This window comes from Microcebus murinus, chromosome 5 (genome assembly GCF_040939455.1).
Source record: "Microcebus murinus isolate Inina chromosome 5, M.murinus_Inina_mat1.0, whole genome shotgun sequence".
Lineage (NCBI taxonomy): Eukaryota > Metazoa > Chordata > Mammalia > Primates > Cheirogaleidae > Microcebus > Microcebus murinus.
The window spans coordinates 59526333-59548072 of record NC_134108.1 but is presented as its reverse complement, the minus strand read 5'-3'; the positions used below and the strand labels follow the sequence as shown (position 1 = coordinate 59548072).

Genomic DNA, 21740 nt, shown 5'->3' with positions numbered 1-21740 from the left:
CAAACTCTAGGAGGCCAAGGCGGGAGGATCGCCTGAGGCCGGGAGTTCGAAACCAACATAAGCAAGAGTGAGCCGCCATCTCTACATAAAAAATAAAAAAATTAGCCTGGTATGGTGGCACATACCTGTAATCCCAGCTACTAGGGAGCCTAAGGCAGGAGGATTGCTTGAGTCCAAGTAGTTTGAGGTTGCAGTGAGCTACGATGATACCAATGCACTATAGGCCAGAGACAGAGCAAGATTCTGTCTCAAAAAATAAAAAAGAAAAGAAAAGAAAAAGAAAAAAAGGAAGAAGGAAGCAAAGTATTCAAGAAATATTTGAATTACATTGGAATTCCTCTTAGAAAACCAAAAGAAAAAAACTATTAGCTGTTTACTTATAATGTATATTTTTTTAAGACTGTGACATTTAAATATATAAAACTCTTCAAACTTTATATATTCAAAAAATATAAAATGGAAATTTCAAATGAGGTCAATATATTTGAAACGTACATAATGTATATAAGTTTGATGTATTTAATATATAAATTGCTGTGGTAAATTAATATTGAAAGACAAAATAGGTCACCTAATGAGAAGTTATCAGAATAACTCCACTTCTGTGACACAGGCTTTTCAAAGCAAAAGCATTTGATAAAGAAGTTGCTTTACTCTCCTCTGGAACTAGAAAAAATTTTTTTTCCTTTCTCACTTTTTGCTGGAGGTCTTCCTCCCATAGCTTGTCATCATTCTATTTCAATCTGGAACAATGATGCACTGGGCCAATATAACTGTCTTCCTGTCCCTTCACTATTCTATGCTGGATTCTCGTTTCTGGAACCCAAAATATTTCTTGTTCTTGGCTTAATCCTTCATTTCCCCAAGGCACATATCTTCTAGTAATAGATCTCAAAAGCATAATGCTAACAACAACAACAAAAAGGCACGTTGCACTGTTATATAGCATTTATAAAAACTTTTAAAAATGCAGACAGCAATACTATTAACATTGGTTTTAGATTCTAATTTTTCACATTAAAATATCCTAATCACTGTCCTTAAAGAGCAAGAATTTATAACATACAACCAAAATGGGGGACAAAAAAAGTAACAATAGCTATAAGAGGAAAGACTGATGTCAGAAGAAAGAAATGTAGAAAGTGTATCAATGACACAGTGCAGTAATAACAATTCACCGAAGGCCTTACATATGTGTACAAGTTACTAAGTTAATTATTTTTATTATTAATGGAATATGTGAAAGAAGTCGAAAACAATTTTTAAAACTTTGAACTGCTATCTACATAAATACGAGCTTCTAAAGACATGTACATCTCCCTTTTAATAAATGCCACCCATCAGTTATGTGACATAGTCTGACTGACTTACTGCCACATAATCATATGCTTTATTTTATGTAGGGCAATCTCAGAAAAAATTCTATAAGTGACATAGAAGAGTTTTAAGAAGAGTCACCAGCATTTGTCTATTATTCTATCCATCACAGTGCATTTCATTTATTTGTTTATATGTCTGCCTCACTACATTTGAAAGCAGTGTTCTGGTTTTATGTATCTCTATTTTTTCCAATACCAGCTCAGAGTCTACCATAGCAGGTACTTGATGGGCACCCAATAAAAGTGTGTTGACTGAAAAGTATAGTCATTTCTCTTTCATGCATAATTGCAAAATTAATACAGTAGTATTCTCTCCAAAGCCATGAAAAAAAAATGAGACGTGACCAAAAAAGTTATTATGTATTTACTTAAACATAAATAGTATTCTCTTCACGGAATACCACTGATTTGCCTCAGAATGGAGCCCTAAAAATCTTAGAGTGGGAAACTCTATGTCTTAAATTTCCTTTTAATATACATTCTTTAATTTCACTTCTCAGAAACCAATGGACAAATAGTAATAACAATAATAATAATAAAAGCAATCAGCTTTAGGTACTCTATTAGACATCTGACATGTATTATCTCTTTTATCCTTCAAACCAACTCTTTAATATGTATTATTACACGTATTTTACAGGTTAGAAAAATTGAGGTTCAAAGAAATTACATGACTTGTTGAAGATTAAAGTGAAAGTGGCAGAGTCAGGATTTAAATTTGCAATACTTTGTAAAATATAATAATGTTATTTTTTATAATAAGCAAAAGACTAATTCCACATACAATTCACACATATTAAGTGAATGAAGTGGAAATCTGCTCCACTGGTGTTGATGCTAGATATATTAATAATTCACAAAATTGAACTACAGTTAGTATCCTGGTTAAATAAGCTAAAAGCAACTCAAATTTTCAAGTAACTAGGATCTTGGAAAATCATTTAGGTACAAGAGCCAAGCAATCTTAAAATAATATACAGCTCCTAAATGTTCAGTGGGTTAAATAAATGAAGTTTTATTTACACAAGATACTATGCAGGCTTAAACAATTTGTGTGTGTGTGTGTATGTATGTATGGAAAAAGGAACATGTTTTTGATATCTTTTTCAAAGAAAAAAATGAAGTTGTAGAAATTTCCATAGTATAATCCCACTATTGTTCCCACCTCCTTCAAAATAAAAGAGGTGGTAAAGGAGGCAGTGTGGATTAAAGGAGAGGCAATAGTAGCTTACAAGAATATTTATTCTCCAAAGTGTTAATAGTGGCTTCCTTTGTGGGAGGGGGGATTTAGGAGGAGAATGACTCATTTTCTACTACACACAAGTCTGTATTATTTACATTTCTTGTAGATACATGCATTTTGATAATAAAAATGTAAGAGAGGCATTAAAAACACTCTCTCTAGGGCCTTCAAGTATTTCATACGTTATATTAAAAACTTTATTTTATGTTTGATATTAATAGTAAGAAAGAAAAGGCTTAGAGGAAACAGTAGGGCACCTATACTAAAAAATGTGGGGAAAATATTAATTCTGGGAAATGAAAGTTAATTTATTAACACTTTTACCTGTCATTTCACCACAGACTCTAGAAGCTTCCTATCTCTGTTCTTTCAACATACAGAACTACAGTTTTGCTTTCAAAAACTGGAGTAATTTTTCTTTTAACTTTTTGTAGTCTAAGGTTTTCTACTAGTTAAAAATTTGCTTCTGTAGAAAGTATGTAATAATGTACGTAAGTGTGTGTATATGTATAAACCTTGAATATAATTAAAGGTTAATTATTAAACCATGGCTCCCAGTCATTTTTTAGAATTACATCTATGGTTCTATATTTTAAATCATACTTTAAATCTATATTTTAAATCATAAATCTATATTTTTTTAAAAAGCCTTCCAGATATAATCAAACAAGTCTGTGAAAATTAAATCCTTATTTATAATGTTGTAAATGGCACCTTTGCGACTATGCAGCACACAATTTGTACAACAATACCCAAGAGTTCTGCCAAGACACACACGAGCACATTCAACACAGCTTAGTATCTAATGGTGAAAAATTCAAAATAGTGAAGGTTTTCACAAATAAGAAAAGGTCAAGTAAATTATGGTATATCCACACAATGGAATATTATGAAGACACGGAAAATAATGTAGATGTCATTGATATGGAAAGCTGTTGATGAAAACAACATTTAATCTCATTTTTGGATTTAAAAAAAGTATATGAATAGGAATAGTATGGAAGAATATAACAAAATATCGATAGTAGCTTTCTCAGTATGGTGAGATAAATAACTTTTTAAAAACTCATCTACATTTCATAAGTTTAACACCACAAACATATAACCTAATATTGATTTTTTAAAAAAATTACAACTGTAGGAGTAAAATGAAAGAGAGATCTATCACAGGATTTTGGTGGTTGTTGTATTTTCAAACCATTTGACTTGTAGGAGAAACATTTTCCTTCCCTTACCTCCTCCCTAAGAGAAAGATTTATGCAGCATAAGCTACATAATCAGGGGCATTTTTTACTTTGTATTTTTATCAGATGCCTTTCAAACTGTGCTAACACTATAGTTGTTGGATTTTGAAGATTAGTTGTTAGTACTGTTATTGACAAAAAAAAAAAAAAAAAAAACAAAAACATAATTGAGAGATCAACCAACCTGGTTGAGGCCTCCTGAAAGAACACTATTCCAGGAAGGGTATACAAGATTTCTTGCCCTGGGTAATTTCACTTCATAAATGGATTAATCCTTGGTTCACTAGAAGATTCGGGAACAACCGATTTTTCCAATATGGATTTTTTAATCTAATGTACTATTAAATATGTTCTAAAATATCTTTTTTTGGAGGGGGGCATTCTTTCCCTAGCAAGTTTTCACCACCAAAGAGCCAAGGATTCCTGAAAACCAATAGAGGAGCCTTCTTTATTATTTTACTGGTTTCCAGGAAAACTGCCAGTAGGAGGCAGCAATGACTGGCTGTGGCAACAGCTGCGGTTCTACTCTGAACAGTAGTTAGCTGCTGGCTTCATTCTTCTGTCATTATATAAGCAAGATGACACTGTTCTCTAATCCAGCCAAAGCTGATAAGTACCATCAACCTGTCACTTCCTACATTTCAAATTCTAACATCACAGCATCAAAGAGTTTTTACATTTCGATTTCTTTTGCTGGCAGCAGCCGGTAGCCTCTCATTCTCCCACGGTGTTCTAATGCTGCATTTGCACACCGGGGTTACTCCCAGACTGAATAGCAGGTCATCCCCTGCTCACTGAGCTCATCTGTGGCCCATGTGCTAGGCAATTTAGATCCAATCAGCCCTTATTTAGCTCAAGAGTAATGAGCAGCATAGTGACACAGACTTAAGCCTGACCCTCAGGACACTGCTCATCAAGCAGTAAAACTGTGACAAAATCATTCATCTTCCACCCGCTGGCAAGAAATAATACTCGCACTCACTGTATTACTTTTCAAGATAAAAAAAAAAAAAAGTCCTGAATTTTCATGATGTGAGACATTAATTTGCAGAAAGCTGAATTCCCTTAAACCCCCCTGTTGCTATGAGCTCACCAGGGGGAAATAGGCCTTAGGAGACTGAAATGGAATAAAGAAAATTGCTCCAGCTTTCTTTTCATTTTAAATAAGCCTTAAATCTGACAAGAGATACCCTAAAGAGAGAAAAATATATATCTTGTAAGGTAAAGAAGAAACAATTGAAATTAAGAGTTTGAAATGTTAGTTTCACTCCTTATTTGTTCTCAATTTTGTTAAAATATAAACAAATAAAATTTGAAACAGAGCAATTATTCACCCTTTTCACAAGACACATGAAGAAACTGTTCCTTATAAACAATACGGTGGCAAAAGTAAATTCGTATTATAAAACAAAAATGTACTCTGATGTTTTCTACAAAACCCATCTTAAAGAAAATAGCTTTAGGGTAATAACCAGAAGATGGTGAGAATAAAACTATAATGAATCTACTTTTCCCACAATTTATAGTGCCTTCTGAGGTTTTAGTAATCCAAAAGTAATTAATTATGGGGATAATTAAGATTGGTTTCCTTCCCTCAGTGACGTATCACATCATTAAAAAAACATGTCTGGTAGCTTATTGTACTACACTGATTGGACACAAATGCTGAAATTTTACTTGCTTCCTCTAAGTACTTCCCTTTTAAAACCAAAAGCCACAATGCCAGTTTATCTCACTATGATTCTTGGAACCAGGTCCACGTGCTGAAGTCACAATTTCAGGGGTTTTTAACCTATTCCATAGTTGGAGAAGAATTAACTTTAGCAAACTTGTCACGAATGGGATTTACCAGTCTTCAATACATTTATTATGACAACATGTCTTTGGTTTAAGAAACATAGCACTGTGTGGTGCCATGAAAGAGCACAGTAGTGATGCCTTCCTACAAACTCATTGCTGAATTTCATCTACAGCTTCAAAGATCTGGGTGGTCTAAATACCTATAGTGAACCATGGGGTTCAGATAAGGAACCACAGTGACATAAATAAGATTGGGGAAAGTAGCTTTCACCTTACCCCAACATCTTTTGATTTATTACCATTTGCTAAAAAGAAATATTCCAGTGGTTGGTACAGAAAATAATCACAGCACTACGATTCCCTAAACAACTGAACTGATCCACTTTCAAAAGAATGAAATGATTTCTTTACAGACTATTTTCTTTTGTCCTTGTCCTTTTATATAATGTTCTTCACTCCAAATTCTGTTTCACAGTGTTCTTTCTCCACTCTTATCTTCCCTCTCTTTCTTCTGTAATCATGAGAAAGAGATTTCCTGGGTTTCACCCAGGAAAATTATATTTTTAGTAACTTCAAATTTTGTTGACAACTATGAATTAGAAAAGAAATCATAAAGCATCATTCATCTACTTCTTGAAAGTAGGGGTAATCCTGAAAAAAAATCTAATATAAAGTTCTATTCACCTCCTACTAATTTTTTAATTATTAGGAATTGGGGTTAAATATCAGATCTGACCTAGATTATAATTGGAGATTACAAGACCAGGAGCACAGCAAACACAAAAAAAATAAGATTGAGAAGGGTGGAGAAAGTTCATGAAAGCTGTGGTATCCTTTCTTTGTAGCTAGTATTTTGAATTTCACATAGATGGGCCTGCTGTGAGTTCTATTTTCTTATATTGTGCTGGAGTCACTCCATAGGTCCTTTCAATATAGAATCTTTAGTTTTGAGAAATTTTCTTAAATTATTTTATTATTTTTTTCACTCCATTTCTCAGTTCCTTCTTCCAAATACCTTCTCTTTCCAATCCAATGTCAATACAGACAATCTCTACTTTTAGATTCAAAGCGTTCCTACAGACTGAGCCTTAACAAAGAAAGGTTCTCAAATCTCGCAAAAGTAAGGTAAATAGCCAAAGGCCCATTTGCTCCACCTGTTTCCATATTTCTGTGAGAGAATAGATACCTACTGAATTAGAAAAATAAATAAAAACGGTCCCCCCCAAATTGAGGTAAAGTAAATACACAGAGTTTTATTTTTCAATTAATTAAGAAGAATGAACCTCTCATTATCCTCTGAAGGTCCTTGCTGCCATGAATGTTCAGGAGGCAATAAAAACAAGTGATGAAATTCAGATTATACATTAAATCCATATCTTGACTGCACAGAAACTGTTGTCCACTTTCATGTGGACATTGGCAGAACTGTTGGATAAACAGGTAAAATTTTGGGACAAGTATCAAGCATAAGTAATGCTAATAACTGAAATAATAAAGTGTGAAATGGTGGAAAAAAGGTGATGGCTTGAATAAATACCTGTTTCTCCTTTCTATCACTTTCTTAGTCTATCTTTCATATATTAAATGCATGAGTACATAACATGTATGCTTCATTTGACTGGTTCACTGATATATTCCAAGTGCCTATAATAATTCCTATTATAGTAAGCACTCAAAAATGTTAAATTTGTTGAATAAATAATTTTTGCATGAATGTCTCCTCTGTAGAAAATATTAATAATTATATCACAAAGTAGAAAACAAAGGACATCAGAGAGAAAGTGTTAAGAAAATTCAAAGGGAATATATATTATATTATTCAAGACTGGAGACACATGGACAAGCATATATTTCAGAGAAGCTTGGAATGAAGGTTAATATTGTTCACATAAAAATGATGAAAAGAGGCCAGGCCCGGTGCTTATGTCTGTAATCCCAGCACTTTGGGAGGATGAGGTGGGAGGATTGCTTAAGGCCAGTAGTTCAAGACCAGCCTGGGTCATATAGTGAGACTCCAACTCTACAAAAAATTTTTAAAAAACTAGCTGGGCACAGTGGTGCATGCCTATAGTTGGAGCTACTTGAGAGGCTGAGACAGGAAGATCGTTTGAGCGCAGGAGTTTGAGATTGAAGTGAACTGTGACCATGCCACTGCACTCCAGCCTGGGTGACAGAGCAAGACCCTGTCTTAAAAAAAGAAAAAGAAAAAAAGAAGAAAGAAGAAAACCAACATGTATTGAATGTATTGAGAGCTTGTTATGGTACTTGTTCTGGACAGGTATGCAGCATCTAAGTCAGTAGCTATTGAGGACTTCATATGTAGCTAGTCTAATGAAGGAGTTGCATTTTTAAATTTATATTCATTTGTTACATGTAGCTAGTGGCTACTATATTGGACAGCAGAAATCTAAGCGTATGTTTACAGAAATCCTGTGATGTGGGTATTATTTTACAAAGATGCAGCTGAAATTTAGAAAAGGTTAAGTAACTTCCTAAGATTGTTCTGTTGGTAAGTGAAACAGGGGTGATTTGAACTCAGGTTTACTGACCCTAAAGACCCTGATTTTTATACTATGCTTCAACAGCAGCAATGATGAGGCACTGCTGGGGGTTTCTTAAGAAGCAGAGGCAAAAAGCAGAACTTGCTGTACATAGAAGTCTACTGCCTGGAATATAGGCTGCTCTTCTGATTCCATATCCAGCTCGCATATGCATACTACTAACTTCTGAAACCACCTTTCCATTCCCCCCAAATCCCTCTAGTTTTTTTTTTTTTTTTCATTTTTCTGTACTCTGCCATGTGACCTCTGTATCTACAGTAACCAGCACTGACCATTTCTGACTTCTAATTTTTACAACTACTTACGTTCCCCCAATTTAACACTTTCTTAGCAGTGGTTCTCATATAACGTCAGCTTGTTCAGTGCTGAGATCCAGCTCTACTATCTTGGCCATGCTCTGGCCTCAACCTTCAGTTGGTTTTCACAAGAAAATATAAACAAAAGTAAGAAAGACTTCGGGATTTCTTGAGAACTAGAAGTTCCATCGAACTAAAGTAAAGGGTAATCACAAGAAAAATTGCAGATGGAGGAAAAGCCAGGCTGTCGATGGCTTTAATGATCCTAAGTAGTGTGGAATTTTTTTCTCTGTCCCTCAGGATGTCACTAACAGTGTTAAAACACAGAATGGTATAAGCAGACTAGTTCCCCATGAAGATAAATGTGGCAAGAAAATATGAGATAAGCATGAGCAACAAAAGAAAAAACAAATAGGACTTTATCAAAATTAAAAAATTTTATGCTCATAGGACAATATCAAGAAAGTAAAATATAACAATCCCCAAAATGAAAGAAAATATTTGCAAATCATTTATCTGATGAGGAACTTGTATATAGAATATATAAAGAACTCCTACAGCTTGATAATAAAAACACAAATAACCCAATATAAGAATAGGCAAATGATCTGAATAGGTATTTCTTCAAAGAAATAAGCATATGAAAAGATGCCCCACATCATTAGACACAGAGAAGTGTAAACCGAAACCACAATGAATACCATCTCATACCCACTAGGATCACTATAATCAAAAAGACATTTTGCAGCCTCTTGGAAACAGTTTGGCATTTCCCCAAAAGGTTAAACAGTTAATACATGACCCAGCAACTCTACTTGTAAGCATACACCCAAGTAAGAAACATATATTCACACAAAAACTTGTACATAAATGTTCACAGTAACATTACTCATCACAGCCAAAAAGGATTGTAAAGAACTCAAATGTCCATAAATTGATGAATGGATAAATAAAATATGGTACATCAGTATAATGGAATAAAAACAAAGTACTGATACAAATATGGATGAACCTTGGAAACATTATCCTAAGTGAAAGAAGCCAGTCACAAAAGGTGACACAGTGTATGATTCTATTTATATGGAAGGTCCAAAAGAGGCAAATCTATGGAAACAGAAAGCAAATCTACTTTCTAATCAGTGGTTGCTAGGGATGGGGTGTTGGATAGAGGAAAATACGAAGTGACTGCTAATGGCTTTAGGGTTTCTTTTTGAGGTAAAAGAATGTTCTAAAATTGTGGCAATGGTTGCACAACTCTGTGAATATACTAAAAACCAATGAATGAACTTTATAATATGTGAATTATATCTCAATAGAGCTGTTAAAAAATAAAACGATGGTCTGAGAGAAGGGAATGGAGGCAGGGAATTTATGCAAGCATTTCTAATCTTCTAAAAACAGAGGCAATGGCAGCTGTGACAATAAAAGACAGATGATAAAAGTGATCCCCCAAAGACATACCCTCCCGAAATCAACTAGATATGAAAAGAAAGGAAGGATATACATATATGTCACATTTGTACCTTAAAAATCACTTTTTTCTTTCTACAGGAGCATTTAGTAACAAAGAATCACAATTTCTAACAGGTCCATTTATCGTGAGGTAATGTTTCCTACAATGCTGACTTTGATTTTAAAGACTGATTCATTACACAATCAAATATTTATTGAATAGTCAACTATGCCAGAGGTACTATATTAGGAATGGGTTAAAAACCATACAAGATAAATCAACACACACACATACGCACAAATCCACTGAAGTTGCTGGGCTTAAAATATACTATCAAGAAATGATCAAAGTATAAATTTTTCTGAAAATAATAAGGAGAATGATAGCATTATCTAACATTTACTTAACACTTACTAATATGCCAGGCAATGTGCTAACCACTTTATATTCATTATTACATATATAATTCTAAAATAATCCAGTGAGGTAGTTGCTATTATCCTCATTTTATGAATAAAGATTTGGACACGTAAGTTTTCCTTCATAATATTTTAAACAAATCACTTTGTACTTATGCAACTTATGTACTTATGCAACATTTGTTATGTAGATATGCAGCAAATCTAATTAGAGACAAAATAAATGGCCCAAATATTAATTCCTATACATGAAACATTAAGTAGGTAATCTATTATTTCCTCAAAAAACAAAAAAGTGAATGTTGCCAAACTAATAAAGTGAGTAGTTTATATTATTACATAAATTTTTAAAATATATAATATAAATTCACTATGTAAAAGTCAAGCCTGATGAAGAGTAAATAAGATCAAAATACTAATTTATACTATATACATAACTACTCAGTCAAAAGATATATAAGGCTCGGCACCATGGCTCACACCTGTAATCCTAACACTTCCGGAAGCTGAGGTGGGAGGATCATTTGAGACCAGGAGTTTGAGACCGGCCTGGACAATAGTGAGACCCTCATCTCTACAGAAAGCATTTTTTAAAAAAATTAGCTGGGCATGCTGGCATGCACCACCATCAGCTACTCGGAAAGCGCAGGCAGGAGGATCGCATGAGCCCAGGAGTTGGAGGCTGCAGTGAGCTACAATGATGTAGCCCAGGCTACAGAGCAAGATCCTGTCTCAAAAAAAAAAAAAATAAAAAAAATACATAAAATATGTAATAACAAAAAGAAATTTTGTCCTTATACATTTTACACATTGCTGAAACACTAAGATTTATACTATATTCCCTTAGAGATTCCTATGCTTGCCGTGAAGCAACCAAAAATGGCAGATGGATCACTCTCAATAAGCAACATATCTCTACTTGGTTTTTCAAATAAAAACTGGTATTTTTCTATAGAGCATATTCATGGACTCCCCTTCAAGTTATTAGGACATTGCCCCAAATTTGCACTGAATTATATATGCTAAAACAGCAAACATTTTGGGCAAACTGGGATATATGACTCAAACCATGGAAATAACTCATTTGGTTACTTTAAAAACCATAACCAGTTTCAAGGTTGTTGTAAACTATTTTTCAATAATTAAAAACTGTAGCCCATTCACACTAGCACCCAATAACAAAAGGAAGAAAAAAGCTTTCATGCTGTCAAGAGTATCCGTTTTACTTTTCCAGAAATATCATGCAAAGTATTGAGCATACAACAGACCCTCAAGAGAACAGATCCTCTTGTATTACACTTCCTTTCCTACCTAGGCAATCCCCAGTTCTCTCACTGAAGGAAAGAAAAACCAAAAATCTGTTTAGAATATTAGAATAATATCATACCAATAAAACTACTGAACATTAAAATATCTGAGGGAATAATAAACACAGTTCTGCGTGTAGACACACACACACACACACACACACACACACACACACTCCAAATGCCAAAAGAGATAACAAATAGATGTTCTTCCAGCCTCATAGGAAGAGAAAGAAAGGATTTAAAAATATAAAATACATTCATGATGTACTGAAGCCAGGGAAAAGAGCCTTAATCTTTTAAGAAGTTGTACTTAGCACATAGCATCTAAAAAAAACCATCACTTTTGAACTATTTCTTAGTCTAACCTTTTGCATCTTAGGCAAGTTCTCAACTGCCTTTAGACATCGTTGAAAATAGGCTCTTGTTTAATACAAAATAGGATGTCAGTTGATCAATATCCATTTGGCTTAAATTCATAAGTCCACAACCTCCCTTAAGTGGTAGAACAAACAGGTACAAAGCCTGAAAATTTATTGTTTCTTTTTAAACTCCAAATGATATTTGCAGATGCCAAAAGGCATTTTGAAATCACTCACCCTTACTTCAGTAAAAATGAAAAAGGGGGATGGGGAAGAGGGAGAATCTCATGAGGCCTTGTATGTCAAGTTTTTGCCCAGAGCTAATTTTCATAGCTGTGTTATAAAACCCTGAAAATGGAGGTTTATAATGGGAATGCTGACAGACCCTTAACTATAGCAGCATGAATGGATATAATTAAAGAAAAGCTTTTGGCTACACCTAACTCCACAAATGAAAGACTGCCATTTTCATATTAACCTCAAATAACAGCAAGTGAAAAGTAGAAATGTGATTCCAGAAAGGTAATGTGAAATGTTAAAGATGACTGCTAAAACTATTTGACATTCGAAGTTTTAAACACAGACGCATTTAGTTAACATAACCAAGTCAGTATTTTCATAGTGCTACTTAATCAGCAATAAAGAATGCTCTAGTGAGCCATCAGCTCCAGTTAGCAGAAAGTGGCGTATGAAGTTATTATTTCTTAACAGCCTAGAGGGAGCTGCTTCTCCCTTTAATCAGTGATCTTGGTTCCTTCTTACCTATAATTTCTCTGTCATACAGTTATAAAACTATTACCTGGTTACACACACACACATACACCCTGCACACACATTTATGCAAGGACTGATACCTTATTCCCACCTGAATTTGAAAACAGAAGAGATTGCTAAGGTAAAGTATTTCATTCTTTCTCTTGTCAGGGATGCAGCCAGGAATAAATATCATCAATCTATGTAATCCATCTACCCTACTAAACCAAAATTCAAAGAATTTAGCTCTGTTCTTAAAAGAAAAAAAAAATGCCTAGGCTATAATTTTCAACAACTCTCTAAAATATTTTTGACCTTTCTAAAGGTATTCATAGTATATGGCACACCTAAAAGACTGCTATGAAAAGATCTTCAATGAAGTTCCAGATTTTGGGTTAAGAAATTAGGAATACATCTTTATGATCAAATACCTAAAGGACAAGGTCTTTTTCTTGTTTGTTTCCTCCCCCTCTCTTCCTCCCTTCCTTTCTTCCTTCTTCCTTTTTAGGGTAAACAATCCCAAATGATATCTGGAGCCCTTCCCCAAAAGATCTCAAATGAAAATCTGGTCTCTCTTGACAGTATCTGCATTGGAAAGTGCTAAAAATTGATAGGATCAAATGAAACTACCCCAGTCCCAATTCCTCTTATTATCTACTGTTACCATTATCATTGAAGAACTGTGTGCAAATTACTACATGAGCTTCAGAAACTTAAGAGACAGCAGTGCCTACATTACAACAGCATTAATAAAAACTTACATATTGCTATGCCATTCTTATTCACACACCAACTTCTGTTAAAACTGCTAATTTTGACAATAGAAGTTGTACAAGATTTGATTTTTTTATAGCAATTGTTTTCAATCACAGTTAAGTAGTATAAGAAAAAATCAAATTATACATTTGTCCAAGGAATCAAATGTTATCATAAACAGCTGTGTCCTTTTTCGTAGGCTAGTCCTGAAGTCCAACAGCATACCGGCCACCTCCCCTACTACAGTTTCAAAAACTAGCAAACAACAAACTCAATCCAGATCCAGTTAAAAAAAAAAAACTCCTAATATAAATGTAAACTTACTTTCATTTTATATAACCGACAGTCTTCATTATCCCCTCGATTCCTACCTTTGTACTTCTGAATAGTGATCCCATACATTAACAGAGATGTATTATAGCTTACAACACATTTGCAAGCAATATCTTTCCAACGCTCCTGAAATAGCTTTGGCTGTAATGCTAAAGGACTCTACTAAATTAAATTTAAAGACCAAAAATTTGTTTTTATTGCAAGAAGTGAAATTTAGATGGTTGAAATGGTGCTAATAAATCAAAGACAAATTGTTATTAAATAAAACATGATTTACTTGTCTCTACACCTCTCAATCCATTTTCTCCAATTGACTTATTAAAAAACATATTCAATTTACAAAATTATAAAAACAAAGTAATCAAAAGTCTAATAAGCAACTACCTTTTTTAGTAGTAAAAACAAAGCGTAAAAGAGCACTCAGAAGTATATGAATTGTGGTAATAATTTTAGGTTTGCAAATTTTACTCGTTTCATTACCTCTAACTTATTAAAAATGTAGTGGTTTGGTTAGTTTCAGTTTAGTTACTTATTTAACTATTATAAGGATGGTGTAAGAAGGCAACTGTGGTATAGTAGGTTAGAGTCTAAGTGCCAATTCTGAAATTTAACTGTGTTATTTTAGGTAAGTCACAAAAAGTCTCCATGTTTCCATTTTTTCATCTATAAATAGGGATGGCAGGGTTAGTAAAGAAATACAGGAGAAAATATTTAAAAACTGTAAATCTTTCAAGAATGTAAGAATTATTCTTGTGTGTATAGCCATTACTTTTGAAGAGTTACATACCAAGAAAAATTTCAATTTGGAGCTTTAAGACAAAAACAAGTTAGTGAATGAATATAAAATATTTGTTTACTTTCTTTGTATTTCCATTTTTAATGCCTGTCCAACCTCCAAAATAAGTCTCATTCTCCTATTACAAAGCTGTGACTGACATTATTAACAAACTCCTATATTTCTTATCTTAGACTGCATTGTTTTCTAAATACACTCCATATAATGATCTAAAAATGAAAATAGAAGTTTTTCATATATTATTAAGCAGAGTAGAAACAGGTACAATTTTTTTTTTTTTGGTATGAAATTTGGTAATATCCATCCACATTTAAAATGTATATATACCAATTCAATCTTAGGAATTAATTTATAGGTATACTTCCACAAGTACACAGAGATGAATGAATAAGGATATTAAATAAAAGTGTTTATAATTACATAAAATGGTAAATACTATAAATTTTCATTATTAGGGACTGGCTAAATAAAGTTTGGTACATCCATATAATGAAACACTAAGTAGTCACGAAAAAGAATTAGGTAGGTTTCCAAGTACTAACATGTAAAGCTGTCCAGGAAATATTAAATGAAAAAAGGAAATTATAAAACAAAGATCATCCATTTTGTGTTTTAAACATATATATATATAGGAGGAAGATGTTTGGAATGTTCCTATAAGAAACAATTTTACTTCATGCAGTAGACCTACAGCACTGTATCTGAACCTTAACACTGCTGAGGTTGGGCCTGATAATTGTGTTGTTGTAAAAGCTGTCCTTGTAGGGTAAGTGCATTGTAGGGTGAGTATCCCCATCCCTGACCTCTGTCCACTAGATGCCAGTAGCAATCCCCTAATTATGACAACCAAAAATGTCTCTAGACATTGAAAAATGTCCCCTGGGGAACAAACTCAACCCCCATTGAAAACCACTGAATTTGAGAATGAAGAAGTGAAGCTAAGGAGAGAAAATTTTATTTGTCACCTTATAGCTCATATTTTTTTCTTTACCATTTCTATCATGACAATATATTACACTCACAATTTAAAAATAATTTTAAAAACAAAAAAAGATTGTCAGGAACTTTTAACTAGAAAGATTAAAGTATTTGTAGCATATGAATTTGTTTAAAAAGAAAAAAACTATGTAAGAAGCAATACAATTGTTAAGAAGGATTAAAAGGGACTTACCCATCTTCAATGAAAAAGGCAGAAAGATAGATGGATTCTGCCATTTTGTTTCCATGACTGCCTCTTCTCAAAATACCCATAACCTCCCTTCCTTTCTTATTCCTATGTTCCTAAATCTTTTGGGGACTGTAGTTCCTCCTTGCCAGCTCACTCCTCTTCCTTCTTGTTTTATATATTCAGACAAATATATATCAAATATGTTTACAGACAAACCAAAACTAATACTAAAAATGCAGGGATATCTAATTTTCCCAGAAAGCACATGGAAATACTACTTATCATTTATTAAAAAACCGAACAAATAAAACAAAGTTGGTATTTTGGAAAACTATAAAATTGCTAATAAATTCTGCTAGACTAAAAACAAACACAGTTCATGTACAAGATCGAGAATTAATAAAAGCTTCTTATGAAATTAGTTATGAATTTACTTATCCATCTATCCACCCATCCAAAAATTTGAGGGCTTTAAGATTCTTATTTTAATATAGCTTATACTAGGAAGCAAGGGGATAATTACCTGATCAAGAATTCTGGCTAAACCTTTATAATTTAAACTGGTGAGAGCAGACGAATATAAAAACTATGTAATATCTAATGAGGAGTAAAACTTGTGGATAAATCAATATGAAAATACGTCGCAGAATAAAGAATATAAACTAGTAGTAAATAAATTTAATAATTAATAAACTTCCAAAATTTGGAAATTTTGCTGAGCTTAGTATCTATGAAAAACAGATGCTTCATTTGTGATGAGACAATAGGAGGGAAGCAATCTCTTCATTAACCTCAGACATGATTTCAAATAAAATCACATTTCTATATGAAATTTTTATGTAACAGTGTGCAACTACACTGAGTGGTAGTATCTAACTTCTTGAGAACATGCATTTCATCCATAAAACTGTTATGTGAAAAGGGCCTAAAGGCAATAAATGTCATAACCATTGTTCTTATCCATTATTAAGTTTGGGTTTGAGTATATCTGAATGTCTAATGTATCTGCGTAAAAGTGTATCTGTACACTCTTACACAGTGTATGCACATCTAATGTATGTGAATAATTTAAGCAGATCTGAAAACAGTTTTATATAGGTGATTGGTATTATTAATAGAATAATCCTATATTAATTTCAGAGCAAACTGGTTTATGTGGAAGTATTTGATATAGTTGACGCTACAACTTTGCAGCAAAAATTTAAAGAAATTGATTATTTTTTAATGGTACAGTGTGGTCAAAATCTCCTTATGGGTACAAAATTGCACAATGTTCAGTAAAAGCCACTTCAGATTTTTGCTCATGGTCTTGCTTATTATAATATACATAACATACCTCTGGGTATTAACGCTCTGTTTCGAGAGGTAGCAGGGGAAAGAAGAGTTAAGACATGGCTGTGAGATCACACCAGAGCTGCTCTGAGTTTAGTCTTGCCACTTGTAATTGCACCTAAGCTTTCTCTTGATGAATTATTGTTTGCAAACCTTTTGAAAACTACAGATTGAACATCCCTAATCTGAAATTCTCCAAAATCTGAAACTTCTGAGCACCAAGATGATACCACAAGTGGAAAATTCCACACCTGACCTCAAGTGACAAGTTATAGTCAAAGCTATGTTTCATGCACAAAATTATTGAAAATATTATACAAAAATTACCTTTAGGCTATATGGATAGATATATATGAAACATAAATGAATTTTATACTTAAACTTGGGTCCCATCCCCAAGATATCTCATTATGGATATGCAAATATTCCAAAATCCAAAAAAAAAAAAAAAAAAAAAAATCAAAATCCAAAACACTTCTAGTCCCAAGCATTTCAGATAATGGATACTCAATCTGTATTTATCTATGCCAATGTAGTAGAAAACTAAATCCTCTCCCCTACATTCAGATTTCAAAAACAAAAAACTCCTTTAATATAAAATCAACATGTCATGATATGAAAAAAATTAATAAATTAGCACATGACTGGAAAACATACCTTATTCTGGCCAGAACAGCTTGTAGAAAGTTCAATACAGTCCTAAGTTCAGATTCTCGACAAGCTCGCAGAAGCATACTAAATCCATCATTAAGCAGTTTTTCATGGGAAGGATACAAGCAATAGCTGGTCTCAAATACTTCTTGAACACCATCAATGTAGATGGAAAGAAGTGTCCAGAAAGTCTGTCTCTGAGCCATTTCATCATTCTTAGACACCAAGAATTCCTTCGCTTTCTCCCGGAAGGCACATGAAAATTTTTCAGCCAAAACACCAATGTCCAGATTTTTTTGGGCATACATCAAGAGGAAGGCCATCTGACCCTTCCAAATAAGGGCTCTCTGAGATGTCATAAAGGCAGGCTTCAGGAAATTCAGGAGATCTAAAACATGACTTGCTACATCTTCCTCCTCCACAACAGCTGCTAACAGTAGAAAGAGGTTGAAAAAGTTCTGCAGACCAACTTCAGTTAGTTCTTCCATTCTTTTTTGATGGAATTTAGAATATATTCTATAAAACATAAAAAAATGCTTTAATAAAATTGTTTGTGCTGGCACAGTGGCTCATACCTGTAATCCCATCACTGTGGGTTGCTGAGGCAGGAGTATCACTTAACACTTAAGGTCAGGAGTTCATGACCAGCTGGGGCAATATAGCAAGACCCCATCTCTAAAAAAAACAAAAAAAAAATTAGCTAGGCATGGCATGCACTTAGCATAGTCCTAGCTACTCAGGAGGCTGAGGTAGCAGGATCATTTGAGCCCAGCTCAAGGCTGTAGTGAGCTATAATCGTGTCACTGTACTCTAGGCGACAGTGCGAGGCTCTGTTTCATTCATTCATTCATTCATTCATTCATTCATTCATAAATAAATAAAATTGATTTACAAAAACCTACATTTTAAAAGATAATTTCATTCAATACTTATGGTAGTCTCATTGCTTTACATTTTTAGTTAATTCTTCATCTTGATGCTGCCTTGTAACTTTTTCTACTTAGAAAACAAACTCACATGGTAGCCCTACCTTCAAATTTCCCAAGGATGCAGCAAATCATCTATAAGTAAGCATCTGTAAGTAAGTGTCTTTCCCCAAAAAACAGTAGCAATGTACTTTTCATATAGTACATGGCTTTTCCGTTTAATCAAGTTCCCCCTTATTTTATTAGCAAAGAAAGAACATATAATCGTTTTAAGTATAATTTGATGTGCTTTTACAGATATCTTAACAGGACAATTTTATATAATAATTTTTCTTAAATCCTTTCTCTCCCTACCCCTCACAACAACTTGCTCTTGCTTTACTTACACCCTAAGACAATTCAAGGTGGTTGAAAAATTATTTTTATCTACCTGCAAAGAAAAATTATTAGTGTTCAATTGTCCAACACTAGCCATTAAAAAACTTCTCATCAATACTACTTAATACAATAGTTGATACAATAGCTAATAATATAGTTAATACAACAATTAATGTACTTTTACCAATTAAGGGATTAGAATTGAAAACAGTTCATCTTGAATTCCTAGTTATGAATTATTAAGTTTTGAAACTTCTATAATAGGTTTATTCAGGACAGAAATGGTTAATACTCATGAGATTAAATGTTTATTTATAAAGAACTATGTCAAAGCTGATAAACTCCTGAAAGTAAAGGTCTGTTTAATTATCTCGGTATTCCCTCCCATCCCCACTCTGGTGCTTGACATATAGTATTGAATGAATTCAAATAGTTTCCTCTTTTAGCAATAAAGTTCTGAGTATTCTGACTTCCGTAAAATTATTTCAGATTCAAAAACAAACTGGCAAACAGAACAAAAGAAAAAACTATTTGAGCCACGTGATTACTAACGGTTTAATAAAGAAGCTGTCATTTAAAAAAAAAAGTGTATTCTAAATAAAAAACCCAAACTGTATCACCATAACCTTATAAGAAATATTCACCACGGGAATCAAATAGGAATTTCATTAAGTGATTCCTGAGAAGTCCCTACCTAGAATATGAGGTACTATGCTCTGAGAGGTCCCAACAAAGAAACTGAGCAAGTGGTCGATAGTGGTGTACTGCACAAAGAGGGCTACGAAAAGGGCCAATAGGCAAATAAATTAGAACAAATTAAGACAATTAAAAATTGTATCCACTACAAGCAAAACTCTCTCTCTCAAAATAAATAAATAAATAAAGACAGAGAGCAAACAATAGACTAATGTAACCAAAAGTTTATTTTAGCAGAAAGGAAACCTGAGCATAATCCCCAAATGAGAACATTATTAGCATTTTCTGGTTCTATTATTCTCTAGTCAGTTCTTCTTCAAAAAAAGCAGCACTTGTGAACTACTGGTCTCAAAGAACACAAAAATTTTATACTTTGACCCTATTACCTGACAATGTACAACTTGGAGATGTTTTTTATTTCTATCACTTTTAATAAATTATATGCAACAGATTATAGAACATTACAATTAAATTTTGGCAAAAAAACTCTACAGTTCCCTAATACCCCTGTACTTTATATATGGGATTTCAGTCTTCAGCACTGAGGAGATAAATAAGAAACTGAAACCCTCTGCAAATGATGGATATTAGGTCTGCTCCTTACTTTAACAAATTGGCAGGATCAAAAAGCGCCTTATTCTGTTATCGTGCACCATTTTTTAAATTTTTGTGTTTTCTTAATTTATAAACAACAGAATTTATTGCTCATAGCTCTGGAGGCTGGGGAAGTCCAAGATGAAGGTGCCAGAAGATTTGGTGTCTGTTGAAGAAATACATTTTATATATGTAAAGACTCCAATCACAAGTAAACTTAACAAAATATAAATAGTAATACTTCTCCAAAAATTATCAGTGAACATTCACCACAGAGAAAGATACTACACATACCTTCCTTTTACTTGTTTCCAAGGATGAGAGCCATTACTCTTCATTGCTTTCTTAACAACTTTTGCCAAAATACAAAGGAAAATGGTATAACTACTGCTAGATTTACACAGGTTGTGGTCTTGTTTGTCAAAACAGCAAGTTTTCACCATTTCAAGCATTGATGAGGGTGACTTTATGATATTAGAAAGGCCTTTCAAAGGAAGCCAAGAAATACTGAAGGAACTATTCTAAAAGCAAAAAAGAAAACAAGTATTAGTCTCTTAAGTAAATAAAATGGAAAGCTGAAAACCTCAATTTAATTCATTAAAAGTTTGACTCATCTTAACCACAGAAATGATATAATCATGATATATTCCTCAAAATGAAAATTCCGTAACTGCACAGATCATCAGGAGGTATGCAAATTTTGCATTGTTTCCAGAGTGTGTTTTCAACAGTTTGTCCAAATTACGATACAACAAAGTCCATATGTTGCATTTGATTGATATGCCCCTTAAAGCTCTTTTATCCTGTAAGTTTCCCAATGTTTTTGTTACACCACTTATTTTTTATATCAGGTTATTTTTGTGTAAAATTTTTCATATTCTGGATTTGGCTGCTGTATCCCCCTAGTGTCACTTAACATAATCTTTTATCCCCTACCTTTTCTGTAAACTGATGGCAGTAACTAGAGGTTTGATCAGATTCATGCTGAATTTTTTGGCAAAAATCTTTCATTGGTAGTACTGAGTATGTCCTGTAGCATTCAGTGAACACAAGTTCTGACTTTTTGTGATAGTAAGATTGGTCAGGTTGGCAGCCTGATCCACCCGTTTTAGTGATCTCCACCAACCTTTTACTTAACAGTTTTAGCAGCCATTGATGAGCATTGTCTGGGTGCCTTATTTGATTAGATGTACAAAATGGTGGCTTCTAATTTTATCATGTCTTAATTAGTCATCAGAAATTTGATTACTCTAAAATATAGTCTGTATTTTCCTTAATTTGAAGTTTTCAGAA

At 33.3% G+C, this 21740-nt stretch overlaps 1 protein-coding gene across 1 annotated transcript in view; it reads right to left on the bottom strand.

The window, feature by feature from the left end:
* MMS22L (MMS22 like, DNA repair protein) overlaps nucleotides 1–21740 on the bottom strand; it is a 130201-nt gene that overhangs the window by 68491 nt on the left and 39970 nt on the right. The window contains exons 13-14 of the mRNA XM_012769428.2: nucleotides 20742–20968; nucleotides 17860–18369 (exon numbers count right to left, since the gene is read on the bottom strand). Coding sequence (XP_012624882.2) covers nucleotides 17860–18369; nucleotides 20742–20968 — 737 coding nt within the window. The remainder of the gene's footprint in view (nucleotides 1–17859; nucleotides 18370–20741; nucleotides 20969–21740) is intronic.